Source organism: Prionailurus viverrinus, chromosome D3 (assembly GCF_022837055.1).
Source record: "Prionailurus viverrinus isolate Anna chromosome D3, UM_Priviv_1.0, whole genome shotgun sequence".
Lineage (NCBI taxonomy): Eukaryota > Metazoa > Chordata > Mammalia > Carnivora > Felidae > Prionailurus > Prionailurus viverrinus.
Genome location: NC_062572.1, coordinates 87,250,944 through 87,274,890, shown reverse-complemented (window position 1 = coordinate 87,274,890; position 23,947 = coordinate 87,250,944). Strand labels below are relative to the sequence as shown.

The following is a 23,947-nucleotide window of genomic DNA, read 5'->3' as shown; positions in this document are numbered from 1 at the left end:
TTAAAAAAAAAAGAAAAACATGATCTAGCTTCAGAGTTCATAAAAGTTGATGCTGTTGGAACCTATCATTTTTTATTGATTTCCATTCTCAAACTGCACAAGTTACTAAATTTTCAGAAACATGCATATGCTAGTGTCGTTCAAAACTTCTCCCCTCAAAACTAATAAATAGGCAAATAAATTGGAAAAAAATTGCAAAGAAAATATTTAGATTGCACATATTCTCTTGAATTGAAGAATCATAATCTGTTTTGGTTAATTTAAACATACTTTTAGTCTTTGGATTACAGAGAACATTTCCAGTTTCTCAATGGCTTCATTGGAATAAGATGATTATAGAAAATATGAATCCATTCAGACCACGCTGATTTCTTTTGCTTATTAGTTTTATATATGAAAAAAAGCACAGGTTTAAAGTTTTCTATTTGTAAATAAATGGCATCAATTTTTACGACACTCTACATTCTAAGACTATGGCTGATACCATATTTCCTTTAACTTTTCTGTTCCCTGCATTATGAAGGATGTAGCAGTAATTTGAAGTATTTATGGGAAGTATGTATGAAGTATGTAGGGAAAGTATTTAGATACTAAATAACAACTTATCTTTCAAACTCCTTCTTTTTTTTTTCCCCAGTGAGGCATTTTGTTTGTATGAATGTATTATATCCCTAGAAAAAGAATCCCAGGATTTTCCCTCCTGTGTGTTTTCGCCTTGCTTCTTCATGGTCCATGATGCCAGCTGAGGTTGTCAGTACAATGAAACCAAACTGGCGGGACGGGAGCAGATTATTCTGCCATTTTTCTAGATCTTTGAGTTGTACATCAAACCTGGGGCTGATCACTCCACACTTGTTTAACCTGCCTGTGAGGTTCACAACAATTTTCCGAGCTCTGTGATCATCGATGATTTCAACTTCACCGATGTAACCATGCTTAATCATCACAGTCAGAAATCTGATGATGACTTTGGAGCATGGCCTAATAAGAACCTGGCGTTTGCCTCTCTTCTCAGCATTGTTAATGGTCTTGAGAGCATCTGTCAGGATATTCATGCCCACCATTATGGCGGCACGGAAAGATGCCGGAAAGAGGACGGGAAGGCTGAAATCTCCTTCTAAGTTAACTTTTTCCTAACAGGCCTCTTGTATTCTGGTCTTTTCCCCATGTCAATCCATTTAATACTCTACTGCTACTCTCACTTGAAAATCTTTTCAAGTATCCTGAATCGTGTGTGTGTGTGTGTGTGTGTGTGTGTGTTTAACAAAGTACAAACTTTTAACCCGGTTGTTAGTTTAACCATTCCATGTTTTGTCCTGGGTGTTTGATTTCCTAATTTCAGATTTATACTCTATTATTCCTCTTTAAAGACTGTCCATTTTAGCTCAACTGTACTGCTTCCTACAACACCCCCATATTCTTACTTTCCAGGGCTCATCTGGTGTGATTGCCTCAGGCTCTCCGATTTTTGCACACTTGATTGTTGCCTCATCCAGGGCCATTTGCACTCACCTTCCTCTGTTAACCCTTTCTGGTTTCTAGCTCATATCATGTCCCATTCCCTCCCATCATGACAATTCATAGCCATCACTTAACCTATTCATTTATAATTATATGTATCTAATCATATCTGTAGATTTTTTTTTATTGGATTAGAAATTTCTTGAAAAGATTCCCTTTCTCATCGCTTTGGAAATACTTATTACTCAATATTTTTTGATACATGATTTTCCCCTTGTCAACTTTCTTATCTACCTGTCCTATCTTCTAGGCACCAACGCCCCAGGTAGCAAAAGAAAACCTATCTTAGGTGGTTCGCTTTGGTAGCATTTGAGAATGGTAACTAACTACTCCATGACTGTTTACATCTATGAATAAGAGAAATACACATCTAGTTTCTAATTCACAGGAAGATTATAGTTTGATGTGAAATCAAGTATTTCTCTCAATTTTTATCCAGTAAAGCCCATTTGGCACTAAACTTTCTAGACAATGCCTACAACCTTCCCAACTCTTTCTGCATTTGAGATTCTGGATCATCTTGATTTTTTTCGCGTCTGTTATATATCGGATATTCGCTTTTTTATCAACATGTTTGCCAAGGAGAGTTTCAGCCTTAATTCTCACTTTCATATAGCTATGTTATCTCTTAGTAAAAGTTATCTACTCTCTTATCAGCGGATATTAATATGAAGTTGGAGGTGCCAAGTAAACATTGTATCTTCTCTAACACAGTATTGAATATAGGAGTCACTTGAATTGCTGTTTGTACAAAATCAATAAGATACATGAAATTGTCATAGAACGATTGCTCTAAGTTGTTCAAACTGATTACAATGAAGTCCACTTGTTTATTAAAATCCAAACACAATCTCTGCAGCCTCTTTTAAAAAAAAGGAACGGTATATGGAAATAACATAATCTTATTTTAAGAACAGCCATTTACTTTGGAGGACTCTTTTAACCTTTTGCACACAGCAGACATTAACACCATCAGATTTAGCCACACACGGAGCTTCTGGAGAAAGGATTAAAAATAAAATGACAGGTGTGCTCCTTAAATTAATTTAAAGGTGTCAGCCAACATTTGCAAATGTAACATTACAGCATCTGTAATTATAAGTATGAAGGAAAAGAGTTTAAGTTGCACAGGTCAACAAATGGAAATATTTTTATGGAGAAAAATAGCCAAAAACAATTCAGAGTAAGTATAAGGAAAAGACTTTTTGCCCAGATCATCTTTGCTGCATGAACTGAACTTAGTGGCTTTTATTCTAGACCTTGGAGTTCCACATTGTGACCTAATCCTTTGACCTATTCAGAGAAAACAATATAAAACTCTTTCTGAGATTCCTCAGGCAAACACACAATGAAAGAATTGAACACAGGAGTTCTCCTCCCTAGTGGTCCATAGAATGAAAAGGAGAAAAAAAAGCCTAGAGAAGTCCAATGTATGTGGACATTTCATAGAGGAAGAATGAATACGTGCAATATTCGGTTGGCACTGGAGTGAAATCCCTTACAGAGACTGATAAAAACATGATTTTTATATCACATCTTTTTTTAAAAAATTTTTTAATGTTTATTTTTGACAGAGAGAGAGAGAGAGAGAGAGACAGAGAGAGAGACAGAGCGCCAGTGGGGAAGGGGCAAAGGGAAAGGGAGACACAGAATCTGAAGCAGGATCCAGGCTCTGAGCTGTCAGCATAGACCCTGACTCGGGGCTCAAACCACAAACTGGAAGATCATGACCTGAGCCAAAGTCAGATGCTTAACCAACTGAGCCACCAGGTCTTTTGTTTTTGGGGTTCTGAAAAATATTTGTCAATGATTCAGAGGAGGAATTTGATTCTCCTTTGAATCCATAAATATGGTATTCATGTTCATAATGTCAAGCATGAATTTGGAGTACACAGTCTAGTTCCATAACTTAAAATTGTGCTTTGTCCACAATCAAGACCTTTCTTTAATCTTTGGGATGTGTTACCAAAGTATCTAGAGAATAGCACTCCAAAAATTCTGCCAGGGGAGCGTTTCATTACTACCAGACTGGATGGACGTGTGCTGGGGTCAGTGCTTTGCTGTTTCTTCATTGTCGTCATGGTATGAAACAGGTTGTGGGCCCCTGGTGCGCATGAAGGCTTTGTCACCCACAGGCAGGAATTGTGGAGCTGTGTCACACAAAATACCTGATATGAGTTCACTGTCAGTTCAGTGAGAAAATGGCTCTTCCTGTGAAGAAAGCAGATTCTATAAATTCTCCCCAGCATCATGTACAATAGAAAGCAACACTAAGTGACAGAGAAAGATACAACAAAGAACATGGGCATATTTCTATTTAAAAGAAAAGCCATTTCTGTTAAAAAAAACCAATAGTGGACATTAAGCAGAGTACTTGGAGGGAAGGAAAGCCTTCAGCAGAAAACAAAAAGATAGTATTAATGACTGTACTTTTAATAAGTCTATCACCAAACAATAACATGTAATTAAACAATAGTAAAGGTCTTGGATTAAGAATAAACATTTTAGTGAAAAATATATCAGGGGTTGGCAGACCAGAAAAAAATTGAATAGTTCCAGCTAGGAACATAAAATAGCAATTGTCTTGATCACAAAACATAATAGTAACACCAGTTCTGTTAGGGATGGTTAATTGGAAACGTTTGACCTTATTCTTCTGTTATAGTATTGATTATATTTATTTATATTTAGGCTGCTGTAGCATGAACTAAATTGTACATAGAACTCTTCCCAAAATTTGGCTTCATTTATTGGAAATCATCTCACTGTAATTGTGATACAGTCACAGGTTAAATAAATCCTACCTCTGTAATTTTGAACGTGGCCATGAAGGCATACTGAGGTAGAATTTGTTTTAACATTATGGCCAGGTTTCCTATATCAGTCAGGAATAAGAATAGACAAGCAGTGCCCTTTACAGAATTCTGTCCAAATAAAATAAATCCTAGCTAGGTGTGTTATTCATTATACTTCTATTATCCAGCCTTTAACTCACTGTTCTACCATATTGAATGGAATACAAACTTAGCATAATGATTGGTATAACATTTCATGTTATTTTAATTCAAGTATCACAAAATCACCTTAGCTACCAATACCTAATATTTTTTGAAGAATGGTTTAAAACTCCCACAACATAGAATATGTAAATATAAACTCATTTGCAAGGGCATTAACCTCAATATACAAACCATACTGATAAAGCTTCTGTAGGCTATATTGTTATTGCTAAATTAACACAGCTAGAATCCTAGTGCTGACAAAGCAGATGTTTTACATGCAAATATTTGTCTTCTGTTGTTGTTGTTTTTTTAATGCTTACTGCTTGCCCCAACTCAAGATTTGATGAATATCTATGGGAGAATGCTAATTAATTCACTAGTAGAAACAGGAGGGAATTATAGGTAATAATGCCATAAAACAGCTCCGAACCAGTTATAACTATGTACTGTGTATTTGCCTGTTGGTTTGTTTGGGATCCTTGCTGAAAATATTTTGGATTAATGAATGAAACTCTTACCTCGACAATCACCTAAGGATAAAAATTTAAATTTGGCTGTCCTGGGAATTTAAAGGAGTCGAAATAAGTCTTTTAAATTATGGTTTCAAGGCACTTAAGATTTAATTAGTAATTTTTTTTTGTATGAGCTGACGCTATAGCATTCTAACAGCTTCCTGAAGCCCACTGAGTTTTCTTTCTAAATCTCTAAAACCCAAAAGAAGTTGCTTGTTTTCCAAACAATCTCTTGTCTCACCATATCTCTTTGTCAATGAGAAGCAGTTGCCCAACCTGTTATCCAAAATACCATAGCTATAATGCACACACACACACACACACACACACACAGTGCAGTGCCTGCTGCATGAGAATGGAGAAATAGATCATTACGGAACAGAAAACAGATTCCAGAATGAAAAGGCATCCCAAATCAGTAGGCAAAGATGGACTGTTCCAATGATAGCAGTTGGATATGAAAATGGAAATGATAAATCTAGAACCTTCTCTCATAGCATAGATTAACAAACGCAAGCAAATAATTTAAAGGGCAGATCTGAGAAACCAAACCTCAAGCGACTGGGAAAAAAAGTAGGGGCTACTATTTATTGTATGCACTTTGGGGGATCCAAAATCTCCGCGTGGAAAATAGAGGGAGGGAGAGGGAAGTTTGCTTCAGTCCATCCTCCACTATTGCTGAGGCTCAGATGGCAGAGAAGACTGGCCAGGCCTAGGGGAGGGGTGATGGAGATTCAGAAAGACTGGAGACCAGAATCCTTCGGAAGGGAAAGTTGAGAACGTGCTAAAAGATTAGATAGTGAGGGAGGTGAATGCCGATTGGCTCTTGCCCTTGTTGATGTTTTGTCAAGTTTTATTGCTCATCTTTATACTTTTACGTATTTATTTTGGAGTTTAAAATTTTTGTTTTGCTAAATGCAAGCTTCATTTTTAAAGCGCCTGCCTGTGTGTTGTAGGTATAAAGAAAAATACTGATGATTTTCCCCTCTTGTCTTGACACACCACTTTAAACTTATGTGTGTGTGGGTTTAATTGAAGTGTAACTGACATTCAATGTCCTATTATTTTCAGATGAATATCACAGTGATTTTACATTTCCATATACTATGAAATTATCCCCCGTTAAGTCCAGTTACCAAATTTTTATAGTTTATTAATTATTTGTGCCTCTCAATATATTTTTCTTCAATATATATTGTGAGAATATGGTAGAACTCGAGGAGGTAAAACTCACAAAAGTACTAGGGTCCCCTAGTGACTAGATTCCCCATTGAGTTTTTAACTCAGACCTGTCCACACTGAGCCTCTTTAATTGTATGAACTTGTCAATTACCATTCCGGTTTTCCTTTCCAGGCACTGGTTCCCACAGCAATTTCTGCTCTGGTCTGTAGTGATTCTCTGAATCTGCCTGTCTGACTCTCCAGTTTTAGGGACAGCCCTGTGCCCTGTGACCTGACTTCTCTAGATCTCAGGAAGTTTGTCGATTTTTCAGTCAGTTTCAGCTTCATTACTTGTTAGGAAAGAGTGGCAACCACTGAGCTTCTTTCCTTTTTTATATCGTTTAGGAAATCTTAACATTAGGATTGCCCATCCTTGAACTGTTTATTTGAATCTATTTTGAGGCTGAAGTCTCCCCACCTTTTTTTTCTATTTTTCTACTGTTTTCTTTTTTTTTCTATTTTTTTCACAGACCAGGTTCACCCCTAATGTTGTATACATTATGATCAGACTTTCCTTATGATCAGACTTGTCAAAGACTCTTGGTTTTTCATAGGGTCCAGTTTTCATTTTTTCCACGTTTTGTGTTTCATTGATTTCTCCTTTCATCTGTACTGAGTTCTTGAAAATTTCAGAATTTTATTTAATTATATGTCTTGATTCTTGGGTTGTATTTATCTTTCATTTGTTTTAAATATTTATTACGTTCCAACAAAGGCATTAATTGCACTAACATTTTTAACCTTCATTTTGTTTATTCCTAAGTAACTGCAATTTTAGTTTTACTTACATTATTAAAAAAATGTTCAAAGAATGCTAGCATTTGTATGATTTGAAAGATGGATGTTTCTTGGGGATGGTGGGGCAAGATAGGAAACACAAGTTTTTGTGATTAGCATCTATTTTTAAAAAAATTTTTAACTTGTTTTATTTTTAATTTTTTAAAATTTACATTCAAGTTAGTTAGCATATAGTGCAACAATTTTTGATGCATTTGGGGCAAGAGATGGACCATATACTTTCCTTCTTTGTGTAATTGTTTTCTTTCTTTGTGGCCTAATGCCTGGTCCAGTTTTTAAAAGGTTCCATTAGCATTTGAAAACGATAAATATTATTTGTGAATTGATTACAGTATGTGGTGATTTCGGTTATTCAAATCTTCCTAAATCTTTAGTTATTGTTAATTTTCCTTTGTACATCTGAGCAAGGTGTCTTAAATTCTGTCAGCATTCTTGGATTAATCATGTTTCCTTTATTTATAAAAGTTTTACTTTATGTATTTCCACCTGTGCTAAATATAAAGTAAGGTTCATGAATTTTCTATCTTTTCACAGTAAGATTTGCCTCTTTTTAAATTACAAAATAATTTTTCTTTCATCTTGAAAAATGTAACAGGGTTTATCCTTTAATTACAAACTATTCCACTGCATTTTTCATTTATTATTTATTTATTTATTTATTTATTTTAATGTTTGTTTTTTATTTTTGAGAGAGAGAGAGAGAGAGAGAGAGAGAGAGAACATGAGTGGGTGAGGGGCAGAGAGAGGGAGACACAGAATCCGAAGCAGACTCCAGGCTCTGAGATGTCAGCACAGAACCCGACGCAGGTCTCGAACCCACAAACTGTGAGATCATGACCTGAGCAAAGTTGGGTGCTTAACTGACTGAACCACGCAGGTGCCCCAGCATTTTTTCATTTTTCATTTTAATATATTTTACTTTAGATTTCATATTATCCTATGTTAATAATGCCATTATTCTCTTCCTGGCACTTGCTTTATGCATTCTTGTTCATCCATATATTCGGTCCTTCTTAGAAATTATTTTTAGAAGTGATCTTTTATAAAGGATATGGCCATATTTTATTTTTTAAAGTGATCTTTAAATGTCTATAGTTGAATAACGTTCCAGCTCAGTCGTATTTAATAGTTTATGTATTTTGTTATTCCAATATTATTCTTATGTTATACTATCTTGTGTTTTCTCTTTTTCTACAGCTTAAAAATTTTACCTTATACTAGTAATTTAGAGGGTGTCTGGCCAAGATCTTGATTGTAACCTCTTGAGACACCCTAGAACACAGCCATCTCACTAACCTGCCTCCTAAATCCTGAACCACGGAAAGTGTGAGATAATAAGGGTTTGCTGCTTTAATCTCCAAAATTTTGAGATACCTGTTTATGTGCAAATATATAACTGTAGCAGCGAGTATAACAAATTTGGTTATTCAATTTCTTGTTTGACTTTTTGTTATGCCTACGTGTCGATATGGATTTAGTTTTATGCAGGTTAAAGTGAAATATGCATACACAAAGATAAATAATAAGTTATAACTGTACAAATATATAATGAGGATTATCTCATTCACATGAAAATTGTAAGTTTTAGAACATCTTATGGAATAATAGAATTTATGTAAATTTTTAAAAACACATACTAATAACTGTAATACAGTGAGTGTAATGATTACAAGAGTAATGATCCAGACACATTATAGAGTGAAGAGGGAAAAGGGCTCTGACTGTTGATTGAAGGGAAAATTGGCTTCCTTTGTAATGATGTATTTTTTCTAAAATTTCTAGAAGCAATATGATACCATGTAATCCCAGGTAATGGAAATTAGATGATCATCCCAATATTTTTTTAATGTGTCATGAGTTTAAAACAGTTTTTCCTAAATTGACTTAAAGAAGCAATGAATTCTTTTAAAATAAATTATTCATTTGAATCACTTTCCAACTAAAAACATATTAGTAAGTATCAGCCATGGTGGATTTATTCTGGGAAATTGCAGAAGAGAAGTAAGTTAAAGGTAACTGAAATTTCTTACCTGGGTTTACTGGAAGAATAGTAGTGCTATCGATGGGAATAGTAAAAATTTCGACAAGTGAAGTTATATATGATGACAAATTATTGAATTCATTAAACCTGAAAGTCTTTTGAACTTGAGGATAAATGTCAACTTAGATTATGTCAACATCAAGGAAACAATGTTTAAAAACTATACACACATGTTTCAAATCATATTTATAGTTTAAAAGCGTATATATATAGTTTATGTAAACACATACAGCCTTAAAAGTATATGAAAGTTTATGTATATTTAAACATATATGTTTATATATGATTTCAAAATATATGTCATACCTATAAGCATAGCACTGAGAGACTATAATGACAGAATGACAAGAAGGACTGCTGTATGGGCACTGGAATTGTTTTCCATCGGGGTGGCCTCTTGGAACTATCTGGAAGGCTACATGAGTGGCTAGAAAATCCTACTCATGGCATCTGCTGTAAGTCATGTCCCTTATTGGGGAATGTCTGAATCGTATCTTGATGGAAAAGTAGGGATCATCTGGGGCTGTCTCTTTTTGGCTATGATACTAAAAATTAGGACTATATTTTACTTTTAAAAAGCCCATTGTTTATGAGCTTAGTTGTTTAAAAGCAGTAGAACAAATGGAGATTATCTGTTCATTAATCAAGCTCAGGAATTATTAATCTTTCTATGTCCATTTGAAGTTTAAAATATTCATAGCAAAAAAATGTTTGTATTACAAATAACACTCATGTGTGAATGGAATTATCAACATATGAAAAATTTACACTAGAATACTATTTATGTTATTATTAATAGCTTAAATGTCATGATTTAGTTCTAGATCAAATAACTACCATAATTGTGAAGTAGGAATAAAAGTAACCAGTAGAACAAGCAGAGAGAAAAATCAAAAAAACATGTGGAATCTAAAAAAACATTATCAGCAAACTTTATGTAACTATTATTAATAGGAAACCCCATCTAACATGAACAAAACATCAATTTGTTTCAAATGCACAGGGAATATTTTATAGTTAGACCATGTTCTGGGCCATAAAAGTAGCCTAAACAAATTTTAAAAGAAGTAAAATTATACAAAATATGTTTTGTAGCCACAAAGAAATTAAACTAAGATGCAATAATATAAAGTTATCTTAAAAATGTCCGAATATTTGAAAATTAAACAAGACACTACTAAATAACTTATGGGTTAAAGAAGGTAAAATGAAATTAGAAAATTTTTTGAACTGAACAAAAGTAAAAACATGACATAATTTGTGAGCTACAGCTAACACAGTGCTTTAAGTGAAATTTGTGGAATTAAATGCTTCTTGTAAAAGATAAAGGACTCAATCATCTAAATATTCAATTAGAAAAACTTAGAGATGAAGAACTTAAACCCACATCAAGTAAAAGGACAGAAATAATAAAGATAAGAGTAAAACTCATAAGATTGAAAATGGAAAAATGGTAGAGGTGAGAAAGCTCTGATCTTTGAAATTAATCAAGAAAATTGATAAACCTCTAGCTTAGATTGATCAGTTAAAAAAGAAAAAGAAGTTACGTATTATCATCGTCGGAAATGAAAGGACATCCCTCATACAGACATTAACAAGATAATAAGGGGCTGTTATAAACAACTCTATGTCCTTAAATGTGATAATGTACATGAAGTAGACAAATTATTTGAAAGATGTAAAATGCCAAAGCACAGTCAGGAAGAAACACATGATATGATTAATATTACATATGGTTTGGTGGCATCTTATAAAGTTAAACATACATTATGTGACCAGTGAACTCACTTCTAGGCATTTCCCAGCAGGACTGAAAACATGTTTATGCAAAAACCTGCACACGGCTGTGTACGGAGGCCTTATTTGCGATGCCTCAAACTGGAATCAACGCAAATGTACTTCAACTAAATGGAAAAAATGTCTACCAGGCATCCAAGTCTGAACAACCACTGTTTTTTTTTTTCCTTCTCACTAGTGATATCAAAGAATAATGGAATTTCGTGAAAAGAGTAGCTTGTTCAGATTGCAATGTAAACAATTTCAAAACTTTTTATCTTCTAGACAACTACTGATGTTTGGAATGCTGCAAAAATATTTTACGTGTGCTTCACATTTTGCCACAGAATGTTAAAAAAAGATATGTAGACAATGGCTTAGCTTTAATAAAATATTACCTCTTTCTCCTTCATCAAAGACAATCTTACACAGAACTGGCATTTTCTTTACCGTTGTCAACATGGCATGGAAGAGGAGAGTCACTACTCTAAATTGGTGCTACTGGCCTCATTCATGCCAGGGCATCCGCAGTTTTGTCCCCCATTGCTCTTTGGTCATTAGAGCTGATGTCAACTTAATTGTTCTAAGATAAATGCAGAGACGCAAAACGTGTACTTGACATTTCTAAGATACTGTCTCCATTGTGTCTGTGGCTTAGCAGTCACATAAAAGGAGCCTTCCTTCATGGGAGAGTTGGTGCAGAACCCGAAAATACAGAAAAAGAGCAAGTTAATTCACTTCTGTAGATCCGACCATTTGTAAGGCAAATGCGCAAGTCTACACATGGGATGTTAACTCGGCCTTCACGTCTGTATCTAAATCTTTAATACAGTGAACTCCTTCATGGTGGAAAGTGTCAGCGCCATGATTTATTTCACTTCCTGTTTATACTGCAGGCAATCACTGATGCCCACTGTACACGGCTTTATTATTGTCTCAGCTCTTGTGTGTGCTTCTCCAGCCACGGTGATAAGTTACCTTGTAAGATGCATCGGTGGCTTCTTCAGTTCCAGTTGGAAAGTTCTGACAAATAGTGTTTGGATTTTAAAGAGCTTATCACGTTTATGTTAGGAAAATGAAGCTCTTTTTCTTTAATGATTGACCTCAAAATGATGCCACAACTGAGCTCGTGCAATAACACCATTCAAAAATGTTCTGTACTGCACAGTTCCAAACAGTGAGTGAAATTTGAACATATGCAAAGCTTGGAGAAGAATAGATTTCATTATACTTTTGTTTCTTAGAGCTTTGTTCATTTTCTTGGGAGTAGATTCTTCAGTTTTATGAGTCAGAGAAGTCAGTTATATGAATTTCTTTTTCAGCATTTTAATTTTTTTAAATGTTTCTTTTTGAGAGAGAGGGAGAGAGAGTGAGAGAGAGAATGAATGGGGGAGGGCTAGACAGAGAGGGAAGCAGAGGATCTGAAGCAGGCTCTGTGCTAAGAACAGAGAGCCACATGTGGGGCTCGAACCCGTAAACCATGAGATCATGACGTGAGCCAAAATCGGACATGTAACTGATGGAGCCACCCAGGCGTTCATCTTTTTCAGCATTTTGGATGCTAAACAGTGGCATTTTGGTTGAGAAAAGTGGCTTCTCCCTTTTAAAGTCTACAAAGCATCTTTAAAAAAAATTTTTTTTAATGTTTATTTTTGAGAGAAAGAGAGACAGACAAACAGAGTGTGAGTGGGGGAGGGGCAGAGAGAGAGGGAGATGTAGAATTTGAAGTAGGCTCCAGGATCTGAGCTGTCAACACAGAGCCTGATGTGGGGCTTGAACTCACTCACAGACTGTGAAGTCATGACCTGAGCTGGTCAAACACTTAAGCTTAACTGACTGAGACACCCAGGCACCCCACAAAGCATCTTTAAGTATAAAAAAATAAAATTTTTAATTTATAATGAAATGTTAAATGTTAATATATTAGTTCTATAAGCATATAAGATAATACAATATATAATTTTATATAATAATTATGTATTATGTTTTATTTAGGAAACTTTTGAAAAAATAATAATGTTGCAAAACAAAACAACAGAGTGTATGTACATCTTGTAAATAATGAATTTAGGGTTGAATATTGGCTCAGGAGCCTGTGAAGAGTTTTAGCATAGGACTCACATTTTATTACATCTTACATTACATAGAAGGTAAACATTCTTTCTTCCTTCATCCTTCATCTATAGAGAAAAGACAGAAAATAAAGGCATGCATGACAAAATACCTGTTCTAGGCCAAATTAAGGAGATGACAATTTTGTTCCCCATGTCACACGCACTTATATATACACAAGAACAAGGTCACGTACATACGCATGTACCCACGAAGCGCACACATACTCGCAGAAATCATGGATACCTCTCCTTCCTACCGGCCGTTGTTCTTAAGTGACAGCTTCTTTACACGAATATGCCAATTGATATCATCAGTTCATCAGATTCCTCTCAGGAAAAGACATATGTAGGTAATGGACCCTTCCAACTTTACCACATATTTATGATGAAAGGAATATCTTAATCCATAAACTAGAATTTAATAGGAACAAGTAGTGAGATTTTTTTTTTTAAATAGGCAAATCTTTGAGCCTTCAGATACAACTTTTCTATGTAATTTTGATCAGAGAAGGGCCATCCTTTCATTTTGCTTAGAGATTTTTTTTTTTTGCATAAGAACTTTTCTTCAGACATATCTTAGGTTATTCATTGTCCTAGATTTGGTATGGTCACATCAATGAGAATGTGAAGTCTCTGTATGTTAATCATATCCATGTGATTACGTCTAATCACGTATTTCTAAAGAATGTTGTCCTGCACCATTCCCTCATTTATCAATTTTATGCATCATATAAAGAAATCCCACAAGAGCATATGGGAAGTTAGCATCCTTGTGTCAACTCCACTCCACATGATTTTCCTTTATTTTCTCAATACGATGAAACTTTTGTTTTTAGTTTAGTTTATTGGTTTCAATATTATTTTTTATTTGTTTTTTCACTCAAGAATTTGTAACTTTTGTAGCTATTGTCAAGACTAGTTTCACATCAATTATTCAGACTTTTTAATATTTTAAGTGTTTTCTGTGTTCAAAATTAGTTCTTTTACACTATTATTTCCCTATTTTGATAAGTATTGTTTTTTCTCCTCACTGCTTTCATAAGTTTTAGTGGTTCTTTTCCCCTTGAAGTTGGTATGTGTGTTCTACTTTTTGATTGTTACAACTGAAAGTGTCTCTTTGTCACCAACATCTGCGCAATTTTGCCTAATTTTATATTCTTTATTCATAATATTTTTCCTCTTCAGTACTGAATACATTGATCTATTGTTTTCTGACATTTAGTTTTGTATGGAGAACTTTGAAAAACCTCCTTCTCAGTTTTGATAAATAATGCCTTTCAGAATGTTCATAGGATTCTTTTAAACTCTGTGAAATGGAACAAAGGAAACCCCATTTAAAATAGAGTTGGGAGGCCAGAAGGGAGAACTCTCATGCCCTACCAAGTCACTGTCAATTGGAGGAGCAAGGGTACCTTGCATTTTCCAACAGGAAGAAGCCTAATTTACTATCCCAGCAAGAAAAAGAAAATTCTGTCCTTGCCCAGCAACAGCCCAGCCAATGAGAAGCTGACAAACCTCAGCCAATGAGAGATGATCACCAAGTCTCCAAGGGACTTTCATTCAGAAAAACCCTCCCCAAGTTCCTCCTTTTTCTCCATAAAGTAACATTTTTCTTCTTTCTTCTCTGGATTTGCCTGTAGTTTTGCCATAACTTTCATGTCCTAAAATTGCAATTCCTCTGCTATTCCTGAATGAACCTATTTTGTTTGTCATATAACTGGCTTTGTTTTCAAGGCCAACAACTCACATAAAATTCATAATTATTGATATTTTCAGATATAACTTTTATATCTAATTTTGATCAGTGAAGGATCATTCATTTATGCTTAGAAATGGCATTCATTAGGGACGCCTGGGTGGCGCAGTCGGTTAAGCGTCCGACTTCAGTCAGGTCACGATCTCGTGGTCTGTGAGTTCGAGCCCTGCGTCAGGCTCTGGGCTGATGGCTCAGAGCCTGGAGCCTGTTTCCGATTCTGTGTCTCCCTCTCTCTCTGCCCCTCCCCCGTTCATGCTCTGTCTCTCTCTGTCCCAAAAATAAATAAACATTGAAAAAAAAATTAAAAAAAAAGAAAAACACTAAAAAAAAAAAGAAATGGCATTCATTAGCATAAAACTTAATTTTTTTAATGTTTATTTTTGAGAGTGAGAGAGGCAGAGAGTGAGCAGGGGAGAGAAAAGGAGACACTGAATCCAAAGCAGGCTCCAGACTCTGAGCTGTCAGCACAGAGCCTGATGCAGGGCTCAAACCCATGAACTATGAGATCGTGAGCGAAGCTGAAGTTGTATGCTCAACCAACTGAGCCACCCAGGCACCCTGTATAAAACTTTTTTTTCCCCAGAAATGTCTGAAATTATTTATTTTGTTTATTAAATCTAGTCACACCATCAGGACTATAAATTTGTATATATTTTCTTATTTCCCCCTGTTGTCTTTTTTTTTTTTTTCAGTCCATACCTTTTTGATATCAATCTGTGCTCACTTGGCTTTTCTACTAAATGTAAAGAGAACACATCCTTGTATGCTTTTTTAAAGATTCCAAATAAATTCCTGAAATTTTCTTCCTGATTTTTCAGAACAATATTTTTGGAGAAATTTTCCTTTAATTCTTAGAGGTAATCATTTGCTTTCACTTATACGCAGTGTTGTTTTATCCAGAGGCCAATGTGAATATATTTCTTCATTTCCAATTGAAAAATTGAGATATGCCAAGACTACTGTTTGTTAACAGACAATAACCTTGTTTCATTCTTACTACTTAAAGAAAGGTCTTGAACTTTAAACACACAGTTTACAGTCTAATATCAAGTTATTTTAAGCTTAACCAAGGACACTTCTCTTTCACAACAATTATGTTTCCTAAAGACTTTAAATGTCATTTTTCACTGTAGTGTAACAACCCCTTAAAAGTTTTGCAGATTATAGATGTAAAGCTTAAAGAATTTTCAAAGTAAAGGTACCTAAAATGTAACAGAGAATAAAATAATAGTATTAATAAACACTAGAAGCCTTTCTTTGGGACCTTCTAGGGTTTATTAATACTATTAATACTTACTCCCCAATAGAAAACACCTGACTTGTAATGTCGTAGTTAATATTTGTCTCCGTTTCAACTTTATATAAATGGGATATTTTAATATATTCACATATCTGGCTTCCTTTGCTCTAAATTATAGTTATGAGATGTTGCATGAAGGTGCACTTCGTTTATTCTCATTATGGTGTAGTATTTCATTATATGAACGTATTTGCCACGGACTGAATGTTTGTGTCCCTCAAAATGGACATGCTGAAGCCCTAATTGCTTTTTTTTTTAAACTTCATTTACTTATTTCATGAGAGAAAGTGTGTAAGGGCAGGGGCGGAGAGAGAGAGGCGGGGGTGGAGGGAAAGAGAATCCCAAGCAGGCTCCATGCAGACATGGGGCTCGATCTCACAACATGTGAGATCATGACCTGAGCCAAATCAAGAGTCAGATGCTTATCTGACCGAGAAGCCCAGGCATCCCTGAAGCCCTAATTTCTCATATGATGGTATTTGGAGGTGGGACTTTTAGGAAGTAATTGAGTTTGGATGAAGGCATAAGGATGGAGCCCACATACCATGACAGGCATCATGTCACTGAGTTTCTTCCCCCTGAACCTGGGTCTACATTCTCAGTCTCCCAGAGCATGGTAACAATTGGAGGAAACTTCCGAAGCAGTAAATGAATCCCTTTTGTTCATCCTACCTTTTATTTTTAGCCTCGTGTTTTCACAAGTTGCTTATTATAATTAATACTGTAAAATTATACGAACAATGGAAATGAGGAGAGTGTGAGAGGAGTTTGACATTATTATCTGCTTGGAAATAAGCTCTTGCAGAGTAGACAGATGATTATACTGTTTTTTTTTAAATCTTTAAAGACCTAAAGATTCCAGGTCTTTAAGTCAAGAATTGGAAAGGCACAAAGAATTTTAATATTGTGCTGTAAACTGCCTGAGTCCTGTGAAACTAATCTGAAAAATGCTTTTATATAAGTTCTGGGTAAAGTTATTTAAATCATGTGCCTTCTTTTCAGTGTAAATTTCTTACAGATACTGGAATTGTGTGTTGGTATTACTCTTCACTGTATTTGAACTGTATCTTGGGAGCACTGTTTTTGCTTATTTATTTTTAAATGTCCTTAGTTACTTTAGTGAGAAATGTCTCCCCCATTTTCCTTATTGCCAACTATTTCTGTCTCTAAGGATCCGTACGTGAAATATTGCAAAGCCTGAGGCGCTTTGTATGTGTGTGCAAGCACGTGCGTGTATTTGCTAGAACAGTTTCTCAAGAAATAGTCTGACAGATGACGATGTGAGCCTGAATGAAAATCAGTTTCATAACTTTAGGAAGTACTAAAGAGAAATTTAAGCATCACTTCATCAAAGTAATTTAGTAATAAAAAATTCAGGAGAGGTTAGTGACCTGGAAAGGAGTGTAATTGATAAATGCAGTGAAGATATAGAATTTAATGTAGCTTTTGATTGAATAAACTGCATTAATGTCAACAAGGAAATACTCAGGTTAGAGCCAATGCTCACTGAAAAAATCTAAAAAGGTATTTAAGTCGATTCCATACATTTTCACTATGTCATTGAATTAAAACACTAAGCCAAGAAGGTTAAAATAGAAGTTTCTTATTTTTTAAAGGGTAGAGGAGGGTAAATGAAAATTACAATGAATTATGTTTCATTTATGATCTTGCACAGGAGACTGAATTAATTAAGGCCAACCTTATGGCTGATTCATTATAAGAGTGATTTTTAAGATTCTGAGGTATGTAATAATATTAAGCCAAGCAAAGATCAGTTTGTTTTTTGCCAATTTTCTTTTTTACTTTCTAATCCTTAGTATTCTATTCAGATTATAACTGCAAAGTAACTGAGGAGTATGAGACCTACAAGATCTGACTACTGTGTATGTCTAAGGATTTTTCCTTTTTTATAATTTTTTTTCAACGTTTATTTATTTTTGGGACAGAGAGAGACAGAGCATGAATGGGGGAGGGGCAGAGAGAGAGGGAGACACAAACCGGAACCAGGCTCCAGGCTCCGAGCCATCAGCCCAGAGCCTGACGCGGGGCTCGAACTCACGGACCGCGAGATCGTGACCTGGCTGAAGTCGGACGCTTAACCGACTGCGCCACCCAGGCGCCCCTGTCTAAGGATTTTTTCTATATTTCCTTTAATATATTTTCTCTAGCTATATTTATTTATTTTCTCTAAATATATTTATTTGATTTTTAAATCAAGGCTGTGATCCGTTTTATAAGGGATTCAAACAAGCTTTAGTTTAACTATGAATTATGGAACTTTGACAGTATTTCCACTTGAAAGTGAGTTGAAATAAAAAATAGCAAACATCTAAGAAAAGATGCAACACAATCAATACTTGCTTGAAATATTCAATGGATAAGAGCTTGCTTCTTTTAAGTTGATCTTTTGACTGAAGCCATTACTAACTGAGCATTTGAGCCAATGCAGTGATAACCTCAGATCCAGTGCCTGTCTCTGGGAGACCGAAAGAGGTTTCTTAACAACCAAATGCAATCACCACTTGGATCGCTGGTCATTAAGAAAATACTTGGCACAAACTATGAACTATTTGATTTTCCTGCTTTCTTGGGCCTTTGAAGATTGACCAAGTTGAAACACATTCAGCGTCTCCTCCAGAAAATTCCTCTATGAGCCTGCTTAGACTTATTCCTTAGAAAAACATGAAGCCAGCAAAACTGTGTGCTTTGAACATTCCAAGGGTTTCGATACTTTTTTAACGTTTATTCAGTTTTGAGAGACAGAGAGAGAGAGAGAAAGAGAGAGAGGCAGAGAGAGAGGGGAGACAGATTCTGAAGCAGCCTCCAGGCTCTGACCTGTCAGCGCAGAGCCCGATGTGGGGCTCGAACTCATGACTGTGAGATCATGACCTGAGCTGAAGTGGGACACCCAACCCACTGAGCAACCCACGCGCCCCTCAACAATTGCAGGGTTTTCGAAGGAACTGACTCCAGATCACTTTGGGCATATGATTCACTTGAGCCATTTTAAGGATAGAATATATTAATATTGAATCCTTTAGACCTAAACACTCAAACAGATTGGATAATCAGACCTGGAGCAAAATTAATTGAAAAATAAAATAAATCTAAAGCCCAAGCTCATGGAGTTGTGATCATCATCGTTGTTCTTGTTGTTCTCCTCTTCCTCTTCCTCCTCTTCTTTCTTTATTCTTTCTTCTTATTTATTAAAGAAATGAAAATGTTATACTGAAAAATATTCACTTAATGCAAAAGAAAGCAGTTAATGATGGAGAAACATGGAGGGCAGAAACAGAGCATGAATGGGGGAGTTTTGTTATGTAAAACAAACAAAACTATGAGCCATAAATCCGAACATTAAATGTGAATGAAGTAAACAATCCAATCAAAAGGCAGAGTTGGTCAATATGGTTAAAATAAACAATAGCCTATTACATGTTGTCTTCAGGGGACACACTGGATTTGAAGATATGAATTGAAAGCAAAATGATAGAAAAAAATCTACAAACAGAAACCACAGAAAACTAGAGTGGCTGTACTAATCTCAGATAAAACAGACTGTGAAACAACAGCAAAATATCAGTAGAGATGAAGAAAAGCCAGATAAAAAAGGATTCATCTGAATATCCATGGGACAAGAGGAACCAAAGTTCATGCATACCGGGGCATGAGTTGAAATCTTGTTACAACTCCTAGCAATTTGGCTGGGAATGATTTGTCCAACAATTATAGGAATAATACGAATAAACATAGTTCAAAGACTAACATCCAACTTAGAATTCCCAATAGTTGTGTAGATTAAACTGATTTCAGTGTTGCCAAAATCTCTGGCCTCTAATGTGAAATGCAACATCATTTAGGGCCCGACAATTTTTTTTTTCCAATTTTTCTTCAGTAATGTCTGCAACTCAGTTAAAACATCATGCACAGAAGGAGACAAAGCAGCATGAACAAACCTAAGAGAGACAATAGACAAGAGAAATCATATAATAGACAAGTTTATGAAAGCATATTTTGAGTCAGTCACTTTATAGCAAACTATAGGAAAATTTAGATAAAAATGTAAAAATAGCTGGTAAAATATTAGTAAAACTTATGAGGACGACAAAAAAGAAATCTGAATTATAACTAAAGCCAGATAGATTCAATTAACAATCAACAATCTTTCTATATAGAAAACCCACACAAAGTTGGATTCACTGATGAATTCTATCAGACATCTGCATAACAAGTAATTCCAATCATATACAAGCTTTCCCAGAATTAAAATAAAAATGAGTGAATTTCTTTTCATTTCATGAAGCTAATCAGGCCCTTAAAACCAAACTTAACAAGAACAGCAAAATAAAAGAGAATCCCCCAGCCAATAACTTTTAAGAACATTCATACAAAAATCCTAAGGAAAATACTAGATAGTAAAGTGAAAAATGTACGAAGGATAATTCATCATGGGTCAGTTGGACCTTCAGCAGGAATGCATTAAAATTAATTAATGCAATTTCCCACTTTTTCATATTAAAGCAAAAATAAATCATTATCATTTCTGTACAGTTTTAACTGTTTGCTATTCAGCCTGTTGTTAAGAAAGTAGTAATTCCTACCTAGTGTTATGGGGACGGACAAACCCAGCTTTGAGGAGGGGAATCCCAACCACGTGGGGCCCCAAGAGGGTTGCACTTGAGAACGGTGAACAGGCGGAGGCTGTCGGAGGGAAGTTCTGCAGAATCAAGAGGGTGGGGTGCCCCCTGGTTTCTATGTGATCACGTAATTGGCTTGTTGAATAATTCCATGGCCTGGCAGGGAACTGACGCCCACCCTCCAGAAGCAGGAGCTACACTTGGTACATTTGATGAGGACTGTTGCCTGGCTGGGGGGCCTTATCCTGGTGGGCCGATTGGGCGACACCCTTGTAGTTAGGCCATTTGAAGTTCTCCTGATTTTACCAGAAGACAATGCATCAGACTGCACCTTGGCTTTAGGCTTTACACCACAACTACATGAAGAGTTATGTTTGGATTTGTTTTAATGTTTATTTTTGAGAGAGAGACAGAGTGCGAGCAGGGGAGGGGCAGAGAGAGAGAGAGAGAGAGAGAGAGAGAGAGAATCTGAAGCAGGCTCCAGGCTCTGAGCTGTCAGCACAGAGCCCGACGCAGTGCTCACACCCAGGAACCATGAGACCATGACCTGAGCTGAATTCAGAAGCTGGACCAACTGAAGCCGAAGTCTGATGCTTAACCCACTGAGCCACTCAGGTGCCCCATAGAGAAATGTTTATACAGAGGGTACGGTTAGGGGAAGTCATTTATTTAGAGTAACTTTTTATGGTAACATGTTATTTTTTCCTGTAGTATGAACAATCTTCTTGAGACTCTACATCATTTAGTTTTATCCAGAAGCAAGTGAGAAGGATAAGAGAAATGTATAGGTTGCAATGATAAAATTGACGCAGACAGGCGGAGTCAGAGGACCCAGAGGGGGGCCCCCCGGGACCAACCTACACGGTCTTTGGCTTCACTCAAGATGGAAATCAAAGGCAGTAGAAGGTGAAATCCTACTTTATTGAAGACGTGGGGAAGGAGATACACTTGGAACGTCTGGGAGACTCAGAAAGGAAAAGAAGGAGTCTCATCTTTCTTGGGGCCTAGGGTTTTTGTTGACAGTTGTGGTCTGGTGCACGTGTACCGTCAGGCATCCAGGAACTGGTCAGAAAGAGGACAAGGCCCAAGTGTCCATCATATGTCACTTATTGGCTGAAGCCAGGGGTCTCGGCATCGAGACGCCTAGCGCCTTTGGTCTGGGGTATGCGTGTGATAGCTTCAATCATTCGCACCTGGTCTTTCCTTCCATGCGTGGTATTCTAGAGAAATCACGAACTCCTTGTCCCTTACAAGGAGGACATGGGCTATTTGCATCCCGAGGCATGTGTGGAGTGGAGTGGGGGAGCAGGTCCTAGCACGAATAGAAGTCGGAAAAGAAGCAAAGGGAAAAAGCAGCTTTTTCTCTCATGGGTGCCTTCGGTTTCCTGTCTCAAAACCCTAGCTTGTGGTCGTGTCTTCCCTTCTCATTCTTTGCCTTCATGAAGAGTTTCCGGTTTTGTCATTGTTTTCTGGAAAAACTCATCTTATGAAACATATTAACTCCTGTAATCTAAAGGGAATACGAATGAAAACAGGCGAGGTCAGTGGATTATGGTAATTTTGTTCCTCTGACCCATAGACCAGGTAAAATATAACATTAAGGCAACACATTTCATGCAGATAAAACCACAGCTGGATTTATGCAAAATATTGAAGATCGGATTTAATTTCTCAAATCTTGGCCAAGTGATCTCCTCAGGGCAATCTCTAATGCCCCCTCACGTCCGGCCTGTTGTCATTACTGCGGATAGGCCTAATATTGCGGTAATCTCGTTTTCCTAACTCCACATTGATTAGCAGATCTGGGAGACATAGTCTGGAGAATGAAGCATTGACGTTTGCAAGAAATTTTAATCTATAGGAGCATGAATGAGACTACCTGAAATTTCTCTTATTCCAGTGATAGGGTCCATTTGTTGGCATGCCGGAATCCCAACATTTTGCCTCTTTACTTGCCTCATCAAAGGTGGGCTGACCTGAGATTATGAAGGCAGAATGAATACGAGTAGACAAATTGCACTGAAGATTACTGGTTGTCAGGCCGTTCAGACTGTTTAAAATATTTTACGTATTAACTCTAGTGACTGGTGAAATTTATAACAAAGGGAAGTTGCAAAGCTGTGTGTTCCTGTAATTAAAGGTTGAAATGTTTCCATAGTTAACATGTTTTATCTGACTTCCCTAACGTACATAGTCCCGTGTAAAGGATGAGTGTTCTGTGATGCACAGTTTTAGAATTCATCAAAGTATTAATCCATTAGGGTTTGAAATTATTTTGTATGTAAACTCCTTCGATTTGACCCCTTTAACAATCATAACCAGACATATATTTGATGACGATCTAATTCTGCAGAAGTGGCCTAGATGGGTTTTCTTCCACTTAATACATATTTTATATGTTCATTTGGAAAGTAATTAGATTAGTAATTAAATAGTAATATTTACAATATCGAGAGGGGTACCACTGAGGGCTAGAACACGGTTTAATTTTTAACCAAGGACTTTCATATCTACTCTTGAGACAAAGAAGCATTCTTCAACTTATTTTTACTGTCTATGAGGAAACTGAAATCACTTCGAATGATCACTGTGCAGTGTTTGTTTATGAAATATTCTTCGCCGTGAGTTATCATGACTGGCAAAGACATATTCGAATGTATTGTAGAGTATTAGTCTTCGAAATTGCCTCGAAATAGGTGCAAAATGCCAGATGTGGTTCATATAACATGTCACTATTAATTAGGTGGAAAATTCCTGCTGAGCAGCTTATTATAGGCAAAATAAATGGTTTTCATTAACTAGTAATTAACCTGGGTACATTATGAAGGTCAAAAATTAGTCTATGGTATACAACAACTTACCTGCACGTTTAAAAAGAGAAATTTATGAACCTAAATACTCTCCTGAAATACAAATAATGACAGAGGCAGAATCACGTAGGTCAGTAGGCAACAATGGCAAAATTTCAAATAGAATGAAGTTACGTATAGTCAGAAGAAAATGGGCTTTTGTTGTGTATCTTGTGTTATTACTTATGTCGTTATCTTATTTCATTTTCTACAGCAAGGTAAAAGAGAATTCTATTATTCCCAAGTTTTATCCATGGAATTAGAGGTCCAGAAATGTCATTCTTCCTATGTCATGTATAATAAATACCTGGGAAGCAATCCCTTTTGGTGGTCTACCAGCTGCCGAATAGCACGGTCCTTGTAGCAGGGAAGAAATAATTTAAAAAGAAGGTGCAAGAACTGGTCTGGGAGTACGGAAAT

The 23,947-nt window shown here is 36.0% G+C and overlaps 1 protein-coding gene across 1 annotated transcript; it reads right to left on the bottom strand.

Moving 5' to 3' along the window:
* Positions 1-637: 637 nt before the first annotated feature.
* LOC125149262 (40S ribosomal protein S15a-like) lies at positions 638-1,082 on the bottom strand. Its single transcript, XM_047828114.1, has one exon. It carries the CDS (start codon positions 1,062-1,064, stop codon positions 672-674), a length of 393 nt encoding a protein of 130 aa, XP_047684070.1. The 5' UTR covers positions 1,065-1,082; the 3' UTR covers positions 638-671.
* Between the last annotated feature and the right edge of the window lie 22,865 nt (positions 1,083-23,947).

Bases quoted from the DNA above. Each gene is read 5' to 3' on its own strand.
- LOC125149262 (XM_047828114.1), bottom strand. From the start codon at position 1,064: ATGGTGGGCATGAATATCCTGACAGATGCTCTCAAGACCATTAACAAT.